Source organism: Hyla sarda, chromosome 1, assembly GCF_029499605.1.
Source record: "Hyla sarda isolate aHylSar1 chromosome 1, aHylSar1.hap1, whole genome shotgun sequence".
Classification (NCBI taxonomy): Eukaryota; Metazoa; Chordata; class Amphibia; order Anura; family Hylidae; genus Hyla; species Hyla sarda.
Window position 1 is genome coordinate 313,223,718 of NC_079189.1, and position 16,653 is coordinate 313,240,370.

Genomic DNA, 16,653 nt, shown 5'->3' on the forward strand with positions numbered 1-16,653 from the left:
GGAACGACTAACCCTCCCCACAGGACGGTCCCTGCAGCATAGGGAGGTCGGCTTATAGTAGAGTATATACGGTATATATAAATAGTCAAGTATGTAGGATATCAAAAGTGCACAATAAATAGATTAAAAAATAATAGCAGAAAGGGGCAAACCAAAATCAGAGGAGCAGCAGCAATATGGAGGTAATGCAGGGTGGGATGCAGGAACCCCACGCGTTCCGTCACTCACAGGTGACTTCCTCACGACACCCCTGAGGAAGTCACCTGTTACTAAAATGCTGGTCTTTCCCCAAATGTTACATTTTTACAAGGAGTAATAGGAGAAAATGCCCCCCAAAATTTGTAACCACATCTCTTCTGAGAATGGAAATACACCACGGGTAACATGTATCACTATTTGTGTATGGTAGAAGCAGTTTACCCCTTTTCCTGTATTCAAAATTATGTGCAGAAGCGCTAAATTTATCAATCAAGCGGAATGAGCTTCATAAATTGCGGGTAAATATAGTTATCTCCTCAATCCACTCTTTGGAAAATAGAATCGATGATTTAGAGCATCTTGCTACGTTTAGTCCAAGATGGCTTATATTTGCGCAAAAAAAACAGCTCTTGCGGCAAAATTTTTGGTGTAAAGGAAAAGTACGCAGTTAATAAATCCATGTATACTATAGAGGTCACTCCAAGGTACCCTGATTCGGCCACATCTGGAGGACATGCTCTACCAAAACGTGCGCAAAAAAAATCGCAAAAAAAAGGGCTTGCACAAAATTTTGCGCTAAAAAATACACACACAACAGGGGTAAAATCTTTGATACATGTCCGCCCATGTGTGGACATCAAGTGCTCTGCTGGCGCACTACAATGCTCAGAAGGGAAGGAGCGCCATTGAGCTTTTGGAGAGAGAATTTGGTTGGAATCGAAGTCGGGGGCCATGTGCGTTTACAAAGCCCCTTGTGGTGCCAAAACAGTGGACCCCCTCCCCCCACATGTGACCCCATTTTGGAAACTACACCCCTCTCAGAATTGAATAAGGGGTGCAGTGAACATTTACACCCCACTGGCATTTGACAGGTCATTGGAACAGTGGGCTGAGCAAATGAAAAATTACATTGTCAGGCCCAAGGCCTGTTTATGGAAACATACATGTGTTTTATAATTGCATCTATGTATAAACTAAGACCTGGGGGGTGAGGGGTCATTCAGACGGCGTATCCTTTGTTTTTGTGTATTGCAGTCAATTGGGGCCTGTCTGCTGTTTTCCTCTTTTTGAAGTCAAAGGCCCTTTGAAGTAGCAGGATGTAAGGGGTCTCTGGTCCCATATATGAGATAAGAGATGCCCCCCCCCCCCCCCACCCGGTGGGACCAGAGGGGAGGGGGGAATGGAGTCCCTCCGAAAAGGAGATAGATATATTTAAAAACAATGCTAGACTAGAAGTTAGTTGTTAAGATCTGTGCCCCAAGCTGACAAGACCATCCTAAGAACAGCTGGAACTCTCTCATGGACTGCTATACTATTACGCTGTAAGAACTTAATTTTTGCTTTCTGAACTTGCTAAACTCTTTTATATATTTTTATACCTGTATGTCATTTATTTCTGTATTTATATATATATATATATATATATATATATATATATATATATGTATATATATATATATATATAAATATATATATATAGCACTGTGATACCTTTTATCAGATTAAATGTTTATTAATCAGCTCTGGTCTTTGATCTCTTGATCTCTTTGATTTCTGAAGGCAGCTCGGGTGAAACACGTTTATCTAAGGGTTAATTTGGTGACTTGCTGGGAATAGTAGTGGATACCCAGAGGTCTGGCGGCTTTAACCCTAGCACCATCACACTCTCTCTAGCGTCTTGGCTGGACCGATAGGGTGTGATCGTGACATACATTGTGGCGTAAATGCTAACTGCACCCCTTATTACGTTCCATAAGGGGTGTAGTTTCCAAAATCAGGTCACATGTCCATTGTTCTGACACCATGGGGGCTTTGTAAACACACGTGGCCTTCAATTTGAGAAACATTTTCTCGCCAAAATCCCAATGGCGCTCCCTCTCTTCTAAGCATTGTATGCACCCGCAGAGCACTTTACATCCACATATGGAGTATGTTCTTACTCAGGAGAAAAGGGGTTGCAAATTTTGGAGGCTTTTTTTTCCCCATTTTCCTTTGTGAAAAATGAAAAATTTAGGGTGATACCAGCATTTTAGTTAAAAAAATTTTTTTTTCCGTTTTTCCATCCAACTTTAACGAAAATTCGTCAAACACCTGTGGATTATTAAGGCTCACTATACCCCTTGTTACGATCCATGAGGGGTGTAGTTTTTTTTTTGCGTTTATGTCAGAACCGCTGTAAAATCAGCCACTCCTGTGCAAATCACCAATTTAGGCCTTTAAATGTCCATAGTGTGCTCTCACTCCTGAGCCTTGTTGTGCGCCTGCAGAGCATTTTACGTCCACATATGTGGTATTTCCGCACTCGGGAGAAATTGCGTTACAAATTTTGGGGGTCTTTTTTTCCTTTTAGCACTTGTGAAAATAAAAAGTATGGGGCAACACAATTTTTTTTACACTAACCGGCTGAAGTAGACCCCAACTTTTCCTTTTCATAAGGGGTAAAAGGAAGAAAAGACCCCAAAAATTTGTAGTGCTATTTCTCCTGAGTACGGAAATACCCCATATGTGGCCGTAAACTGTTTCCTTGAAATACGACAGGGCTCCGAAGTGAGAGAGCGCCATGCGCATTTGAGGACTAAATTGGGGATTGTATAGGGGTGGACATAGGGGTATTCTATGCCAGTGATTCCCAAACAGGGTGCCTCCAGCTGTTGCTAAACTCCAAGCATGCCTGGACAGCCAGTGGCTGTCCGGAAATGCTGGGAGTTGTTGTTTTGCAACAGCTGGAGGCTCCGTTCTGGAAACACTGCCGTACAATATGTTTATCATTTTTATTGGGGGGGGGGGGGGAGGGGACAGTGTAAGGGGGTGTATATGTAGCGTTTTACCCTTTATTAAGTTTCCCGCTAGGAGTTTTTCGCTGCAGCGGAAAATTTGCCGCAGCTCAAACTTGAAGCAGGAAACTCACAGTAAACCCGCCCCTGTGAGTGTACCCTGTACATTCACATTGTGGGGGGGGGGGGGGGGGTGGCAAACCTCCAACTGTTGCAAAACTACAACTCCCAACATGCACTGACAGACCGTGCATGCTGGGAGTTGTACTTTTGCAACAGCTGGAGGCACACTGGTTGGAAAACCTTCAGTTAGGTTCTGTTACCTGACTCCGTATTTTCCAATCAGTGTGCCTCTAGCTGTTGCAAAACTACAACTCCCAGCATGTACTGATCACCAAAAAGCATGCTGGGAGATGTAGTTATGCAACAGCTGGAGGTACGCAACTACAACTCCCAGCATGGTGAGAAAGCCGTTCGTGCATGGTGGGAGTTGTAGTTTTGCAAGATTTAGAGGGCCACGGTTTAGAAACCACTGCACAGTAATCTCTAAACTGTGGCCCTCCAGAAGTTGCAAAACTACAAATCCCAGCATGCACAGACAGCAAACTGCTGTGTGGGCATGCTGGGAATTGTAGTTTTGCAACATCTGGAGGGTTACAGTTTAGAGATCACTGTATAGTGGTCTCAAACTATAGCCCTCCAGATGTTACTAGGCAACTCACCGGCTTCCGTAGTCTGCACCAGGGAGCCAGGCGCATGTCATCGCTGCCCGCCGATTGTCACCTCCGCCACTGATGGTAAGTGGACCTCCAGCGCCAGTCACCGTTGATTCCCCCGCTCTGTCCGGACTACAGTGGGCGGGGAGACTGGGGAACCGAATGTTAACGCACCCGATCTGCTATTGGTGACCAATAGCAGGGATAGGAGGGGTGGCACCCCTGCCACCTCACTCCTATCCCTTCAGGGGGGTCATGGGTGTCTTGGATACTCCCGATCCCCCTTATTTTCTGGGTCACCGGAGACCCGTATGACCCGGATCGCCGACATGCAGGGGGGGTCTCAGGACCCCCCTGGGCATTTGCACGAGATGCCTGCTGATAGATATCAGCAGTCATCCCGGTCCATTCTCCGCCCAGCAGGGAATTCCTTAAGTGATTAAAGGGGTACTCCGGTGGAATTATTTTTTTTAACCCAACTGGTGCCAAAGTTAGATTTGTAAATTACTTCTATTTAAAAATGTTAATCCTTCCAGTACTTATAAGCTGCTGTATACCACAGAGGAAGTTTTATAGTTCTTTTCTGTCTGACCACAGCGCTCTCTTCTGACACATCTGTCAGAACAGTCCAGAGCAGGAACAAATACTCATAGTCAGGGAGTACAAAGTATTAGGCATACACGCCCCCCTCAATGTTCAACTCACACCCCCTGACTGTATAATTCTGCCCATCACCTGACAGTCACTCCCCTTAATAAAATTAAGTTCATGCCCATCTAACTCATTAAATTGTCAGACAAACTATAAACCCTCATATGCCGGGAATGGAAAAACATATCAAGAAACTGTAAAATGGTGTGATCAGGGCACCCCAAGTTGTTTATTGTAATCTAATTTTAAGAGATTTGCCACAGAATGTGTCATAAAAAAAATACCTGTTTAAATCAAGTTATGTTATAAAATGTTTGAGTGTTTAGTGCAGTTTTCCCATTATCCTATCTACATTAAAAATAATCCTGAAATCTTCCCTTCTGGCCACTAAACCTAATTAATCACTGACATTTCCTATTCTGTAAAGAAAACACTTCAGCTGTCTCGTTTTCACGAAAAAACAGTGTATAGATACGTTGAGATGAGGCCATTCACAATAGGTCACACAGCATGCCTAGAAAATGTCGTCCACAGAAGTCAATATGGTCCCCTCCAGTTTGGTTTTCATGTCTATAGGGCTACTATAAACCATCTCTACATTTCTGTGCAGAAAGCTCAAAATGTAATATACATAAAACTAAATAGAAAAAATTAAACAAACAGATAGTGGGAATCTGTATTGGTAACTGGTTCTAAATCAATAGAAAAAAATATATAAAAAAACCAAAAAAAAAAACAACTTAAGATCTAGGTGACACATTCCCATTAACAGTCCAAATCAGCAGCACATGATAGGCAGGGTCTTCCAGACTACCAGCAATGGGCATTTCCCTGCTACAATACCAGGATTTCTGAAGTGCATGTAATGACTGGCCTTCTTTGCAGTACAGTACTAGACATACTAAATGCTTTATTGAATGCTCAATTGAGCTAAGGGCTCAATTTAATTTTTCTGGTAGACTAACAGACAGTAATTCATAGCTTTCAGCAGCTCTTTCTGACATTTATATGTAAAGCTTTAATAAATATCTGCAATATTTTAAATGGGCACTATTAGATCCAAAAACTTTTTATATGTTGTTACTGATGAAAATGAAAGACCTTTTGTAATATGGTTGTTTACACAATATAGAAAATTCCACCACTAGGGATCCCCATTCATTCTAGGACACTAACCAGTCCTGCAGCAGTATCAGGTATGTCCATGAGTCATTGACAAGAGATGACTCATGGACAAGGCTGCATGAGCAGACCAATCACCTCCCACCACCACAAGGGAGGGACACGCCCCCTTCCCCTGAGAGGATTTCGAACACTGTGAGCTAATAAAAATATGTGATAGAGGCATAAAAATTAGATGTACATGGTCAGGATTAGCCCCTTAAGGACGTATGAGTACGTCCTTGGTCCCGCTCCCGTGATATAACGCGGGGTCCCACGGTGACCCCGCATCATATCACTGATCGCGGTGCCGCACGCTATTAACCCTTTAGCCGCGCGCTCAAAGCTGAGCCACGCGGCTAAAAGTGAAAGTAAAAAGTGCCGGTTAGCTCAGGGAGCTGTTCGGGATCGCAGCGGTGAAATCGCGGCATCCCAAACAGCTGTACTTCAGGAGGAAGGTCTCTTACCTTCCTTCCTGCAGTCCGATCGCCGATTGAATGCTTCAAGCCTGAGATCCAGGCTTGAGCAATCGCCGAAAACCCTGATCAATGCATCCCTATGGAGATGCATTGAACACAGTTAAAGATCAGTAAATGCAATGTTATAGACCCCTATGGGAGCTATAATATTGCAAAAGAAAAGTGTAAAAAAATCATTAACCCTTTGAAATATCCCTTCCCGGCATTTCCAATAATAAAAAATAAAAAAAAAAGTGTAAATAAAAACAAAAATAAACATGTGGTATCGCCGCGTGCGGAAATGTCCGATTTTAAAAAAATATACCGCTAATTAAACCGCACGGTCAATGGCGTACGCGCAAAAAAAATCAAAAGTCCAAAATAGCGTATTTTTGGTCACTTTTTATGTCATGAAAAGATGAATAAAAAGCTATCAAAAAGTCAGATCAATGCAAAAATGGTACAGACAAAAACTTCAGATCACGGCGCAAAAAATGAACCCTCACAGCCCTGAACACGGAAAAATAAAAAAGTTATAGGGGTCAGAAGATGACAATTTTAAACGTATACAAGTTACAAAATGGCTGTATTTTTTCAATTTTGTCGCACAATGATTTTTTTTCCCATTTCGCTGTAGATTTTTGGGTAAAATGACTGATCTCATTACAAAGTAGAATTGGTGGCGCAAAAATAAGCCATAATACTGATTTTTTGGTGCAAAATTTTAAGAGTTATGATTTTTTAAAGGTAAGGAGGAAAAAACGAAAGAGCAAAACCCGAAAAACGCATTGTCCTTAAAGGGGTACTCCGCCCCTAGACATCTTATCCCCTATCCAAAGGATAGGGGATAAGAGGTTAGATCGCCGGGGTCCCGCTGCTGGGGAGCCCCAGGATCCCTGCTGCCGCACCCCGCTATCATTACTGCGCAGAGAAAGATCGCTCTGCACGTAATGACGGGCAATACAGGGGTCGGGGCATAGTTACATTACGGCTCCGCCCCTCGTGACATCATGGCCCGCCCCCGTCAATACAAGTCTATGGGAGGGGGCGTGGCGGTCGTCACGCCCCCTGCCATAGACTTGCATTAAGGGGACGGGCCGTGATGTCATGAGGGGCGGAGCCATGATGTCACGCTGCTCCGGCCCCTGTATCGCCCGTCATTATGCACAGAGCGAACTCACTCTGTGCAGTAATGATGGCGGGGTGCCGCAGCGGCGATCCCCAGGGTCCCCAGCAGCGGGACCGTGGCGATCTAACATCTTATCCCCTATCCTTTGGATAGGGGATAAGATGCCAGGGGCGGAGTCCCCCTTTAACCCCTTAAGGACGCAGGACGTAAATGTACGTCCTGGTGCGGTGGTACTTAACGCACCAGGACGTACATTTACGTCCTAAGCATAACCGCGGGCATCGGAGCGATGCCCGTGTCATGCGCGGCTGATCCCGGCTGCTGATCGCAGCCAGGGACCCGCCGGCAATGGCAGACACCCGCGATCTCGCGGGCGTCCGCCATTAACCCCTCAGGTGCCGGGATCAATACAGATCCCGGCATCTGCGGCAGTTCGCGATTTAAATGAACGATCGGATCGCCCGCAGCGCTGCTGCGGGGATCCGATCATTCATAACGCCACACGGAGGTCCCCTCTCCTTCCTCCGTGCGGCTCCCGGTGTCTCCTGCTCTGGTCTGTGATCGAGCAGACCAGAGCAGGAGATGACCGATAACACTGATCTGTTCTATGTCCTATACATAGAACAGATCAGTATTAGCAATCATGGTATTGCTATGAATAGTCCCCTATGGGGACTATTCAAGTGTAAAAAAAAAATTTAAAAAAAATGTAAAAGTAAAAGTTAAAAAAAAGTGAAAAATCCCCTCCCCCAATAAAAAAGTAAAACGTCCGTTTTTTCCTATTTTACCCCCAAAAAGCGTAAATTTTTTTTTTTTATAGACATATTTGGTATCGCCGCGTGCGTAAAGTTCCGAACTATTAAAATAAAATATTAATGATCCCGTACGGTTAACGGCGTGAACGAAAAAAAATAAAAAGTCCAAAATTCCTACTTTTTTAATACATTTTATAAAAAAAAAATTATACAAAATGTATTAAAAGTTTTTTATATGCAAATGTGGTATAAAAAAAAGTACAGATCATGGCGCAAAAAATGAGCTCCCATACCGCCACTTACACGGAAAAATAAAAAAGTTAGGGGTCATCAAAATAAAGGGATCATAAACGTACTAATTTGGTTAAAAAGTTTGTGATTTTTTTTTTAAGCGCAACAATAATATAAAAGTATATAATAATGGGTATCATTTTAATCGTATTGACCCTCAGAATAAAGAACACATGTAATTTTTACCATAAATTGCACGGCGTGAAAACGAAACCTTCCAAAATTAGCAAAATTGCGTTTTTCGTTTTAATTTCCCCACAAAAATAGTGTTTTTTGGTTGCGCCATACATTTTATGATATAACGAGAGATGTCATTACAAAGGACAACTGGTCGCGCAAAAAACAAGCCCTCATACTAGTCTGTGGATGAAAATATAAAAGAGTTATGATTTTTAGAAGGCGAGGAGGAAAAAATGAAAACGTAAAAATTAAATTGTCTGAGTCCTTAAGGCCAAAATGGGCTGAGTCCTTAAGGGGTTAAGGGGTTAGGTACTGAGTAACAACATTTTTTTTTTTTTTGTGGGATCTGACAGGGGTGCTGTAAGGATATGTTCACATGATGCAGAAAATTTGCAGCAAATCTGCAGTGTGTGAACTTACCCTAAATTTTTAATTTCCTTATTTCATTTTGGATAGAGTTTTGGTGGCTTTTCCATGTGGTCTTATATACAACATTTAACTACTACTATGTTCCATGACAAGCATTGTAACTTAAGGGACCACTGTACAACAATAAAAGCCTGTAACTGATACTAGGTTATCACTTGTCCATTAATGACGCATATTTGGAATAAAACAGCTGGTAAACCTACAACTTGTAATGTAGTGTTGATGACTATATGATAAAAATATGTTTGTGTCCCACTATGGTAGTGGATAAACCATGAACACACACTAAAATAATGATAAAGTTTTGACCATATATAGACTTTTAATATCACTATTACACTTCTGCACAAATCCATTGACAATCTGTATTACACTGAGACTATGATCAGATGTGGAGTTCCCTCCCAAACGTAATTCCTTAGCACAAGGGAGAAACAGGAGCCATTACATACAATGATCAATATCAAATACATGAGGAAGTTTGGTCCCGAAAAGGAGGAAAAAAGTAAAATTTTATTTTGCAAACATAGCTTCTCTGAGATTAAAATATTGGAAGTGTCATATTGCTTTGTGGTGCTTTCTTCTCAGTGAACCAATGGAGCCTGCTTGAGTGATATCAGGACGGACCGCATGCGCGAAACATCTTTTGTTTGCTTGCTAGACTTGGGGTTAAAGTCACACAGACGAGCCACTCTTTCCCACTCAGTTCCTGGGTTTGTTTCTTCAACATCGCTTACAAAAGCTTCTTCGGCAGCCCTGAGAAGCAGAAAAACAAATAAATAAGAGATCTGAGACAAATTATTTATGTTCCCTCTGGTTACACAAATTCAAATCACACTGTTTCCCGTTTCTTAAACAGTATCAACCAAAATGCCTTTAACATGGTTTCAGGATATAAGTAGACCTGATCTTCACTGTCTGAGGACTTTACATTTATCATCAAGTATGTAAACGTGGAAACACTAAAATTTAGGGAGAACAAACAAGATATGGGGGTTATAACTGCATAATAGTAATACATATTTATGAGGTATTGTTTCCAGAATTTTTGTTGATATGTTGCTGGGACCACAAGGACAAAATAAAATAAAAAAAAGACACATACTTACCTAACTTGCTCCCTCGGGAAGCCTAAGTGAAGTCTTCCGGTCCCCTCTTGAATGCTTTGGCTGCTACTTTAGAGACGGACTCATCTCTGTAGTGATGGCCTGCTTAGACAATTACTGCCTGGCGCTCAGATTGGATGAGCGGGCTTACGTTCAGGGGGATCCCTGAGGGAGCGAGGTAGGTAAGTATGCGTTCTTTTTTGATTGTCATTGTGGCTCTAGCAACATATAAAAGAGTTTTGGAAACGGAAATACCTTTAAGCCCAGTTCAGATAAACTAAATATAGCAACACTAATAACTGCATTTTAATGAGTCCGTGCTACTTGGACATTTGCCTCAAGTGTCGGGACCTGCTGTTCCTGTGTCACCCAAAGGTAATCTTTACTCAGTACCATGTTAAAAAGCATTATTTCACAAGCACATCAGCACATTCATATCAAAATGAGACAACTGTAGCTACAGAGAAGCACAAACAGCCTGCAAATCTAAGTAGGGGGTCACTAAGCTTCCGTATACAGCAACTAAATCTATGCCTAAAGCCTAAAATCTATACTTTCACCAGATAACCAGTCATCTTCCAGTCTACATGTAACATCAAAACTAACCAGTAATGCCACAAGTTAATGTGAAGAGGACTTTAAAAGCCTTGCCAAAGAATGACACCTATGCCCCTATGTTGTTATATAAAAGCCTGACGTTTGCTAGTATCTTCACACAATCTACTGTATTCCAAAAGCAGCCAAACCATTAGAAAGGGAAAAAAACAAAAACAAAGTAGCAACATGTAGATAAAGCAGGAGAGAAGAAAAACTAAAAAGGTGGGACTACAACAAGGATGAGCTTCCATGGCAAGGTGTGAATACACTAGGACATACGGTGGGTATACGCCACTGCAGACAGATCACTACAACACTAGCACTAACCATGGGACGGACAGGTTAAGGGGGCAGTGAGAAGATTTTACTTAACTGTTCTAGGCTGTAGCAAGGATGGTTTATGTTTGTGCTTATACGTGAAGAGAAGAAATAAGAAAAAGTTTAAGTCAGATATAGAAGATGAAAATGAACGTAATGTTAATGACAAGCAGGACATGCATTATGAGACAAGATGGCGTGCCAGAAAATCTGAGAATGAGAGCATAAGCACTCCATAGGGTAAAAACCAATTACACATGGTGTGAGAGAGTAATAAGGTAACTCCTCACCCTGGGGGGGGGGGGGTTGTGTAAGCTCATACACAACAATGGTTCAAGCAAAACGCAATAGGCAGTCATCTGCTGCGATCAGGTTAACAAACGAATGGAGGCTTCAGTGGATACAGCCGGCTCAGCGCAGCGCTGACGAACCCAGATGGACACGGTAAGGAGGATAAAATGAACTTTAATGACCAAGATGCAACGCGTTTCGCTGCGCATGCTGTAAAGAGGATAACGAACTTTAAAGACCAAGATACAACGCGTTTCGTTTCGCTGCGCAGCGAAACGCGTTGCATCTTGGTCTTTAAAGTTCGTTTTATTCTCTTTACAGCATGTGCAGCGAAATGCGTGGCATCTTGGTCTTTAAAGTTCGTTTTATCCTCCTTACAGTGTCCATCTGGGTTCATCAGCGCCGCGCTGAGCCGGCTGTATCCACTGAAGCCTCCATTTGTATGTTAACAAGATGGCATGCCGGCAGGTTTACTTGAGATTCAGTGCCAATTAGAAAATGTACAAAGGCTGCAATACTAATGTATTCAGAGTCAGAGGAAAAGGATATTGTGAAGATAGGAGAATCTAGGGGAGGACTAAATTGGAGTCTTCATTTCTATACATGAGAAGGCATGTATCTGCGGTAGAGCACAACAATTACACTGTATGATGCAGCTGAACACCCACACAGAACAGAGGAATACATGGGAGACTTCTCTATTGTGTGCAGCCTGGATCAAAGCTCACAACTATCGGAAAGTGGATTGTGTAGGTTGCTGAAAATGTATCCTGCGTGCACTAGATACGGCAGAGCAGCGACAAGGCAAGGGCTTATTCACCAGGCCTGCAAAGATCTCAAGAGGGTCTAGAAGCACCCGCACTCTGTAGAATATAGAAACTGTGACTATGATGACTGTCATTACTAACAATACTAAAGCAAATCCAGATTATGGTCACATCTGACTAAAAATCACAATATAGCTCGAGAAACCATAATTAATGTCAGGGAGTTACACTATTCGTTCTGAACAGCACCCTAAGCAGCAGGGATGGGATGACAACATGCATACTAATTCGAAAATGTGTATCTAAAAGTATCAGAAAACATCATACATTGGGCCATATTTACTATGCATATGCATTGGCAGACAGAAGTGAGCTAAGTCACCTAGTGCCATTTGGGCCATTGAAATGAATGGCACACACTGCGCTCCAGTACCATATACGTCAACATCCCATTCTGGACAGGATGTCAATGGATATCTAAAAGGTGCGGCCTAAATCTGACAGTTTTAGTAAGTCAGGCCTTTCTATTTAATGGGGTACTCCGGCCCTAAGACATCTTATCCCCTATTCAAAGACTCCCGACCACGGGGCCCGAGTATTGTGATGTCGCGACCCCGCCTCCTTGTGATGTCGCGACCCCGCCCCCTCAATGCAAGTCTATGGAAGGAGTGTGATTGCCATTATGCCCACCCCCTCCCATAAGCTTGCATCGAGGCGGCGAGACGGGATGTCACAAGGGTGCGAAGTCATAATGTCATGATATTCCGGCCCCCGTGGTCATGAGTCTTCAGACACGGAGCAATCATCGCTTCGTGCAGCTGAGACAGGTGGGTGCTGCATGAGAGATTGCGGGACCCCCGTGATCCAACATCTTATCCCCTATCCTTTGGATAGGGGATAAGATGTCTTAAGACTGGAGTACCCCTTTAATTCACATTAACAAAAAACATAGCTGGTGGAAACACAGCTCAATAAAAAAGGTAGGTAAGGCTATGTTGATTATGTGACAACAAGAATAGCACAGTCAATGGGGTAGCATAGCGATCCGTCGTATTACAGATCCTGCAGAGGGTTGTGGGTACTATGATGAAGATTGTTACACAGGGCTCCGCACACACCTTACCTTGTTACAATCTAAGACATATTGTCAACACAGATGAAATTAAACCATCTAATTTTTCACTATATTTTATCTTAAACATAAGGCAGAATATAAAGAAACTGCTCTCAAGCTAATTCTGTTCTAAAGTGAATGGAAAATCTTTTTAGGCTGGGGGTGCACACAAGAAAATGCCCCTCAAGTCTGAACCCTATGAATGCATTGTACCACAAGACTTTCAGCAAACATTTACTAAGCAACTGACAAAATGTGGTGAAACATTCAGATAAACTTTCAGTAACACCTAAGGGTAGGTTCAAACTGGCGTGTTACCAGTGAATTTATGCAGCGGAATCTCCGCAGCCGAAAAACTGCTGCAAATTAAACTGTCTTCAAAAAGGGGTCTGCAGCAGATTTTCCGCTCCGGGAAACTTGTGAGTAACTTGCCCGTGTGAACGTACCCTAAAGATGCAACGTCTAATCTGGGTGATCATTTATTTATTTTTAAATCAACTGGGGCCAGAAAGTTAAACAGATTTGTAAATTACTTCTATTTAAAAATCTTAATCCTTCCAGTACTTAGCTGCTGTATACTACATCAAATTGCATTAAGTGACGGATTAGTCCCCTCACTAACACTAAAAAGAAGTGTCGCCCAACCAGCATGCCTCTAGCTGTTGCAAAACTACAACTCCCAACATGCCCAGACAGCCTTTAGCTGGTTGGGAAACACTGCTGTTTATTGTTAGTGAGGGGACTTATCCGACTCACCTACCGTCATTGAACTCCAAGTCTCTTAGGGAAGATAAAGATCTTCACCATAGAGACAAAGAGCTGAACGGAGAAGGATCTGATTATGTAATTATGTACTTCACAAGCGGTCAGGTGACAAAAGCCAGATCACTTCTTGTCAAACACTAATATCCTGGTTGTAAGACTGGTGGTCCCGACTACATTACAGTATCAAAATGTATGGCTACAGCAAAGCTTGAAGGAAACAGATGGCACTGCAGGAATACTGGTGGCATGTGCATTACATGGGGAGAAATAAAAATCTGAGAGCTGAGAAATGCTGTTTTATCAGTCTAAATTTTTCCTTTCATTTTTATTTGCTTTAATGGGTCTTCCTTGGTGCTGCTGAACTAAATCAGTCTCCTTCCTTCTCTGGCAGCTGGCAAAACAGTCCTTTCTCACTTCTCAGTAGAAGGAATCTTCTCTGCCATGCTGATGTAGAGGCTCAGGTCCATTCCTGACAAGCGGGGGAAGACCCCTTTTTTTGTAAGGTGCTCTATACATTGATCTTGTGTTCACTGCAGAGATCCCCAACGATCTCCCTGCTGCTCCCGGCGATCATTTAGAGTGTCGGGTGCAGCGCCAGAGGCTTGTGATGTCACGGCCGCACCCCCTCAATGCAAGTCTATGGGAGGGCGCGTGCCGCCCCCTCTCATAGATCTGCATTGAGGGGGTGTGGCCATGAGTGGAGTGTGGTTGTGACGTCACGAGCCTCCGCCCCGCATCACCAGTCATCCGGCACAGAGCGAAGTTTGGTCCATACACTGGATGTCTGGGGTGCCGCAGCAGAGATCGCGAGGTCCCCAGCGGCAGGACCCCCGCGATCAGACATCTTATGCACTATCCTTTGGATAGGGGATAAGATGTCTATGGGCAGAGTACCCCTTTAAATATGGACCAACCCCTTTAACTGTATTATGGTACTCATTTTTTACTTAATACTTACTAAGCATCCATTTTATTTTAATACCATGCATTAACCTAGAGTAATGTAACAAAGGGTAACCACCATACAGGCACAAGGAAATTACATAAAATGGTGAATACAAGTAATGTAACTCATAATGATATTATATCTGCTACAGATCTCTAGCTGGATGGTCAATTTAAAAAATATCCAGCGGTGTCCTGCCCCAACATTTTAGTTAAAAATAACAGTACCTGCAAAAAGTAGTCACAGAGATGAATGTTGCTTGATGGGAATCAGGTACAAGAGAGACTGTGCTGACACCAAATATTAGAAGTTGGTGGCACAGCTTCCTTGCCCACTTAATACAATAGCGCCAGGTCACAGACACCTACATGAGATGTAAACCAGTACTGCAGGTAGTCCCTTCACAGCACTGAACTACTTTAACAGTGAGTGCAGCTGAATAGAGTTATTCTTTCCTCAGTCTTCACAACAGTGCTAGCCTCCATAGACCGAGGAGAAGAACATAGCACCATTATTGAAACAGTCTATGACCATGGACCCACCCGATTTTCCCTCACTGTGATCCACAAGATGGGCAGTACATTTTATCTCCTTATCCCAACTATGTATAATCTATATAAAAAGATGAGTGGCCTAACTCCATTAGAATCCTTATACTTATTCATATATTTTCAGTCTGTTCTGACAAGAAATGGATTAAAAGGGAACCTGTATAAACCATTCACCTAGGCTGGTGATGTGAGGAGGAGCCACCAGGGACCACCCCAATGACTTGTGGTTCAGGCAGCATAAAAGGAGTGACAAGATCCCCCCAAAATATTATTTGCTCACCAGGGCTTTGCATGTATTAGACATACCCCACAGCTTTCCTTATTATATACAAAAGTTCTACTCATCTATTTTGCCTTTCACAAGCACAAACACATTAACATAAAAAAGAACAGCCATAAACAGTAGAATTAGTAATTTTGCAACATACACATAACCAATCACGTCAGCGAAGGGTTGTTTGTAGAAAGCTTCATCTGCCACCCTATAGTCAGCAGGAAGTCCCAAAAGAAGGCAAGCAGGCAAAGAAGAGAAGAGAGAGATAGTATTGAAAAGAGGAGAACATTAGAAATCGTGTTAGGGTTAAATAGGTATGAAGAATAAAATAAGGATTAAGTAAGAACACTATCACACCATAGCACAAAACTGCATTGACAGTCGATTTAACATTCCTATAAAAACTGGAAAAAAAATAAATGGCAAAACGACCATTAATAAGCGATTGACACACAAACATTAAATCACACCTTATTCACACTATCCATGTGCCAATATCTACATGATATTGTGGTCAGAAAATAAATCTAAAAGATATAATATTATAAATATCATTTTTTGCCTTATTTTCCATTCTGGAAAACAAAAATCAGTGAGGGTCTGGGCATTCAGACCCCGGCGGATCACTAGGACTAGCGTGCGGCTGAGTGCTGTTTCTCTCCACTTTCTGTGCAGGTTACCTGGGACGGCTCCAGAGACTTACATTATGAGGCAGTCTTAGTCACGTGGCACAGACCTGGGAGTGAAAATGCTTCGTGTAGACTTCTCCCAGATTGTTCTAGGATCGGTTATGGTTGGAATAGGGTTTTTTTTTTTTTTTTTTTTTTAAGTAACACCTGACTGCAAGGGGATCATCATAGAGGATTGCTGAATAGGAAACTAAACTGACAATGAGAACAGAAGAACTGGGCACGATAGGATAAAACAACCACTCAGAACTAAACTCAGTAATATAGCAAATACTAGTGCAATACTTCTACGTATATACACACATAAATATTTCATACAGTGTAAGAGGTTATTACTTTTGTAGAGTTTTACATTTTTAAACATCTCTATGTAATTATTAAGTGTGATGCTTTTAAAAAGTGGGGGGGGGGGGGGACCAGTATACAGAGGTGCATGAAACAGCTGTTGCTAAGTCTGTGTCCAGACCACATGCCTTCTTGCACACACAGGGCT

General features: G+C 42.5%; 1 protein-coding gene across 3 annotated transcripts in view; it reads right to left on the minus strand.

Moving 5' to 3' along the window:
• Nucleotides 1-9,039: 9,039 nt before the first annotated feature.
• Nucleotides 9,040-16,653, minus strand: part of CLTA (clathrin light chain A) — a 32,055-nt gene continuing 24,441 nt past the window's right edge. Inside the window, exons 5-7 of one of the 3 annotated variants that reach the window (XM_056518275.1) lie at nt 15,626-15,679; nt 10,819-10,854; nt 9,040-9,498 (exon numbers count right to left, since the gene is read on the minus strand). In XM_056518275.1, the coding sequence (XP_056374250.1) occupies nt 9,327-9,498; nt 10,819-10,854; nt 15,626-15,679 (262 nt within the window). In that variant the 3' untranslated portion in view covers nt 9,040-9,326. The remainder of the gene's footprint in view (nt 9,499-10,818; nt 10,855-15,625; nt 15,680-16,653) is intronic. The other 2 variants (XM_056518276.1, XM_056518277.1) reach the window with 2 other exon arrangements.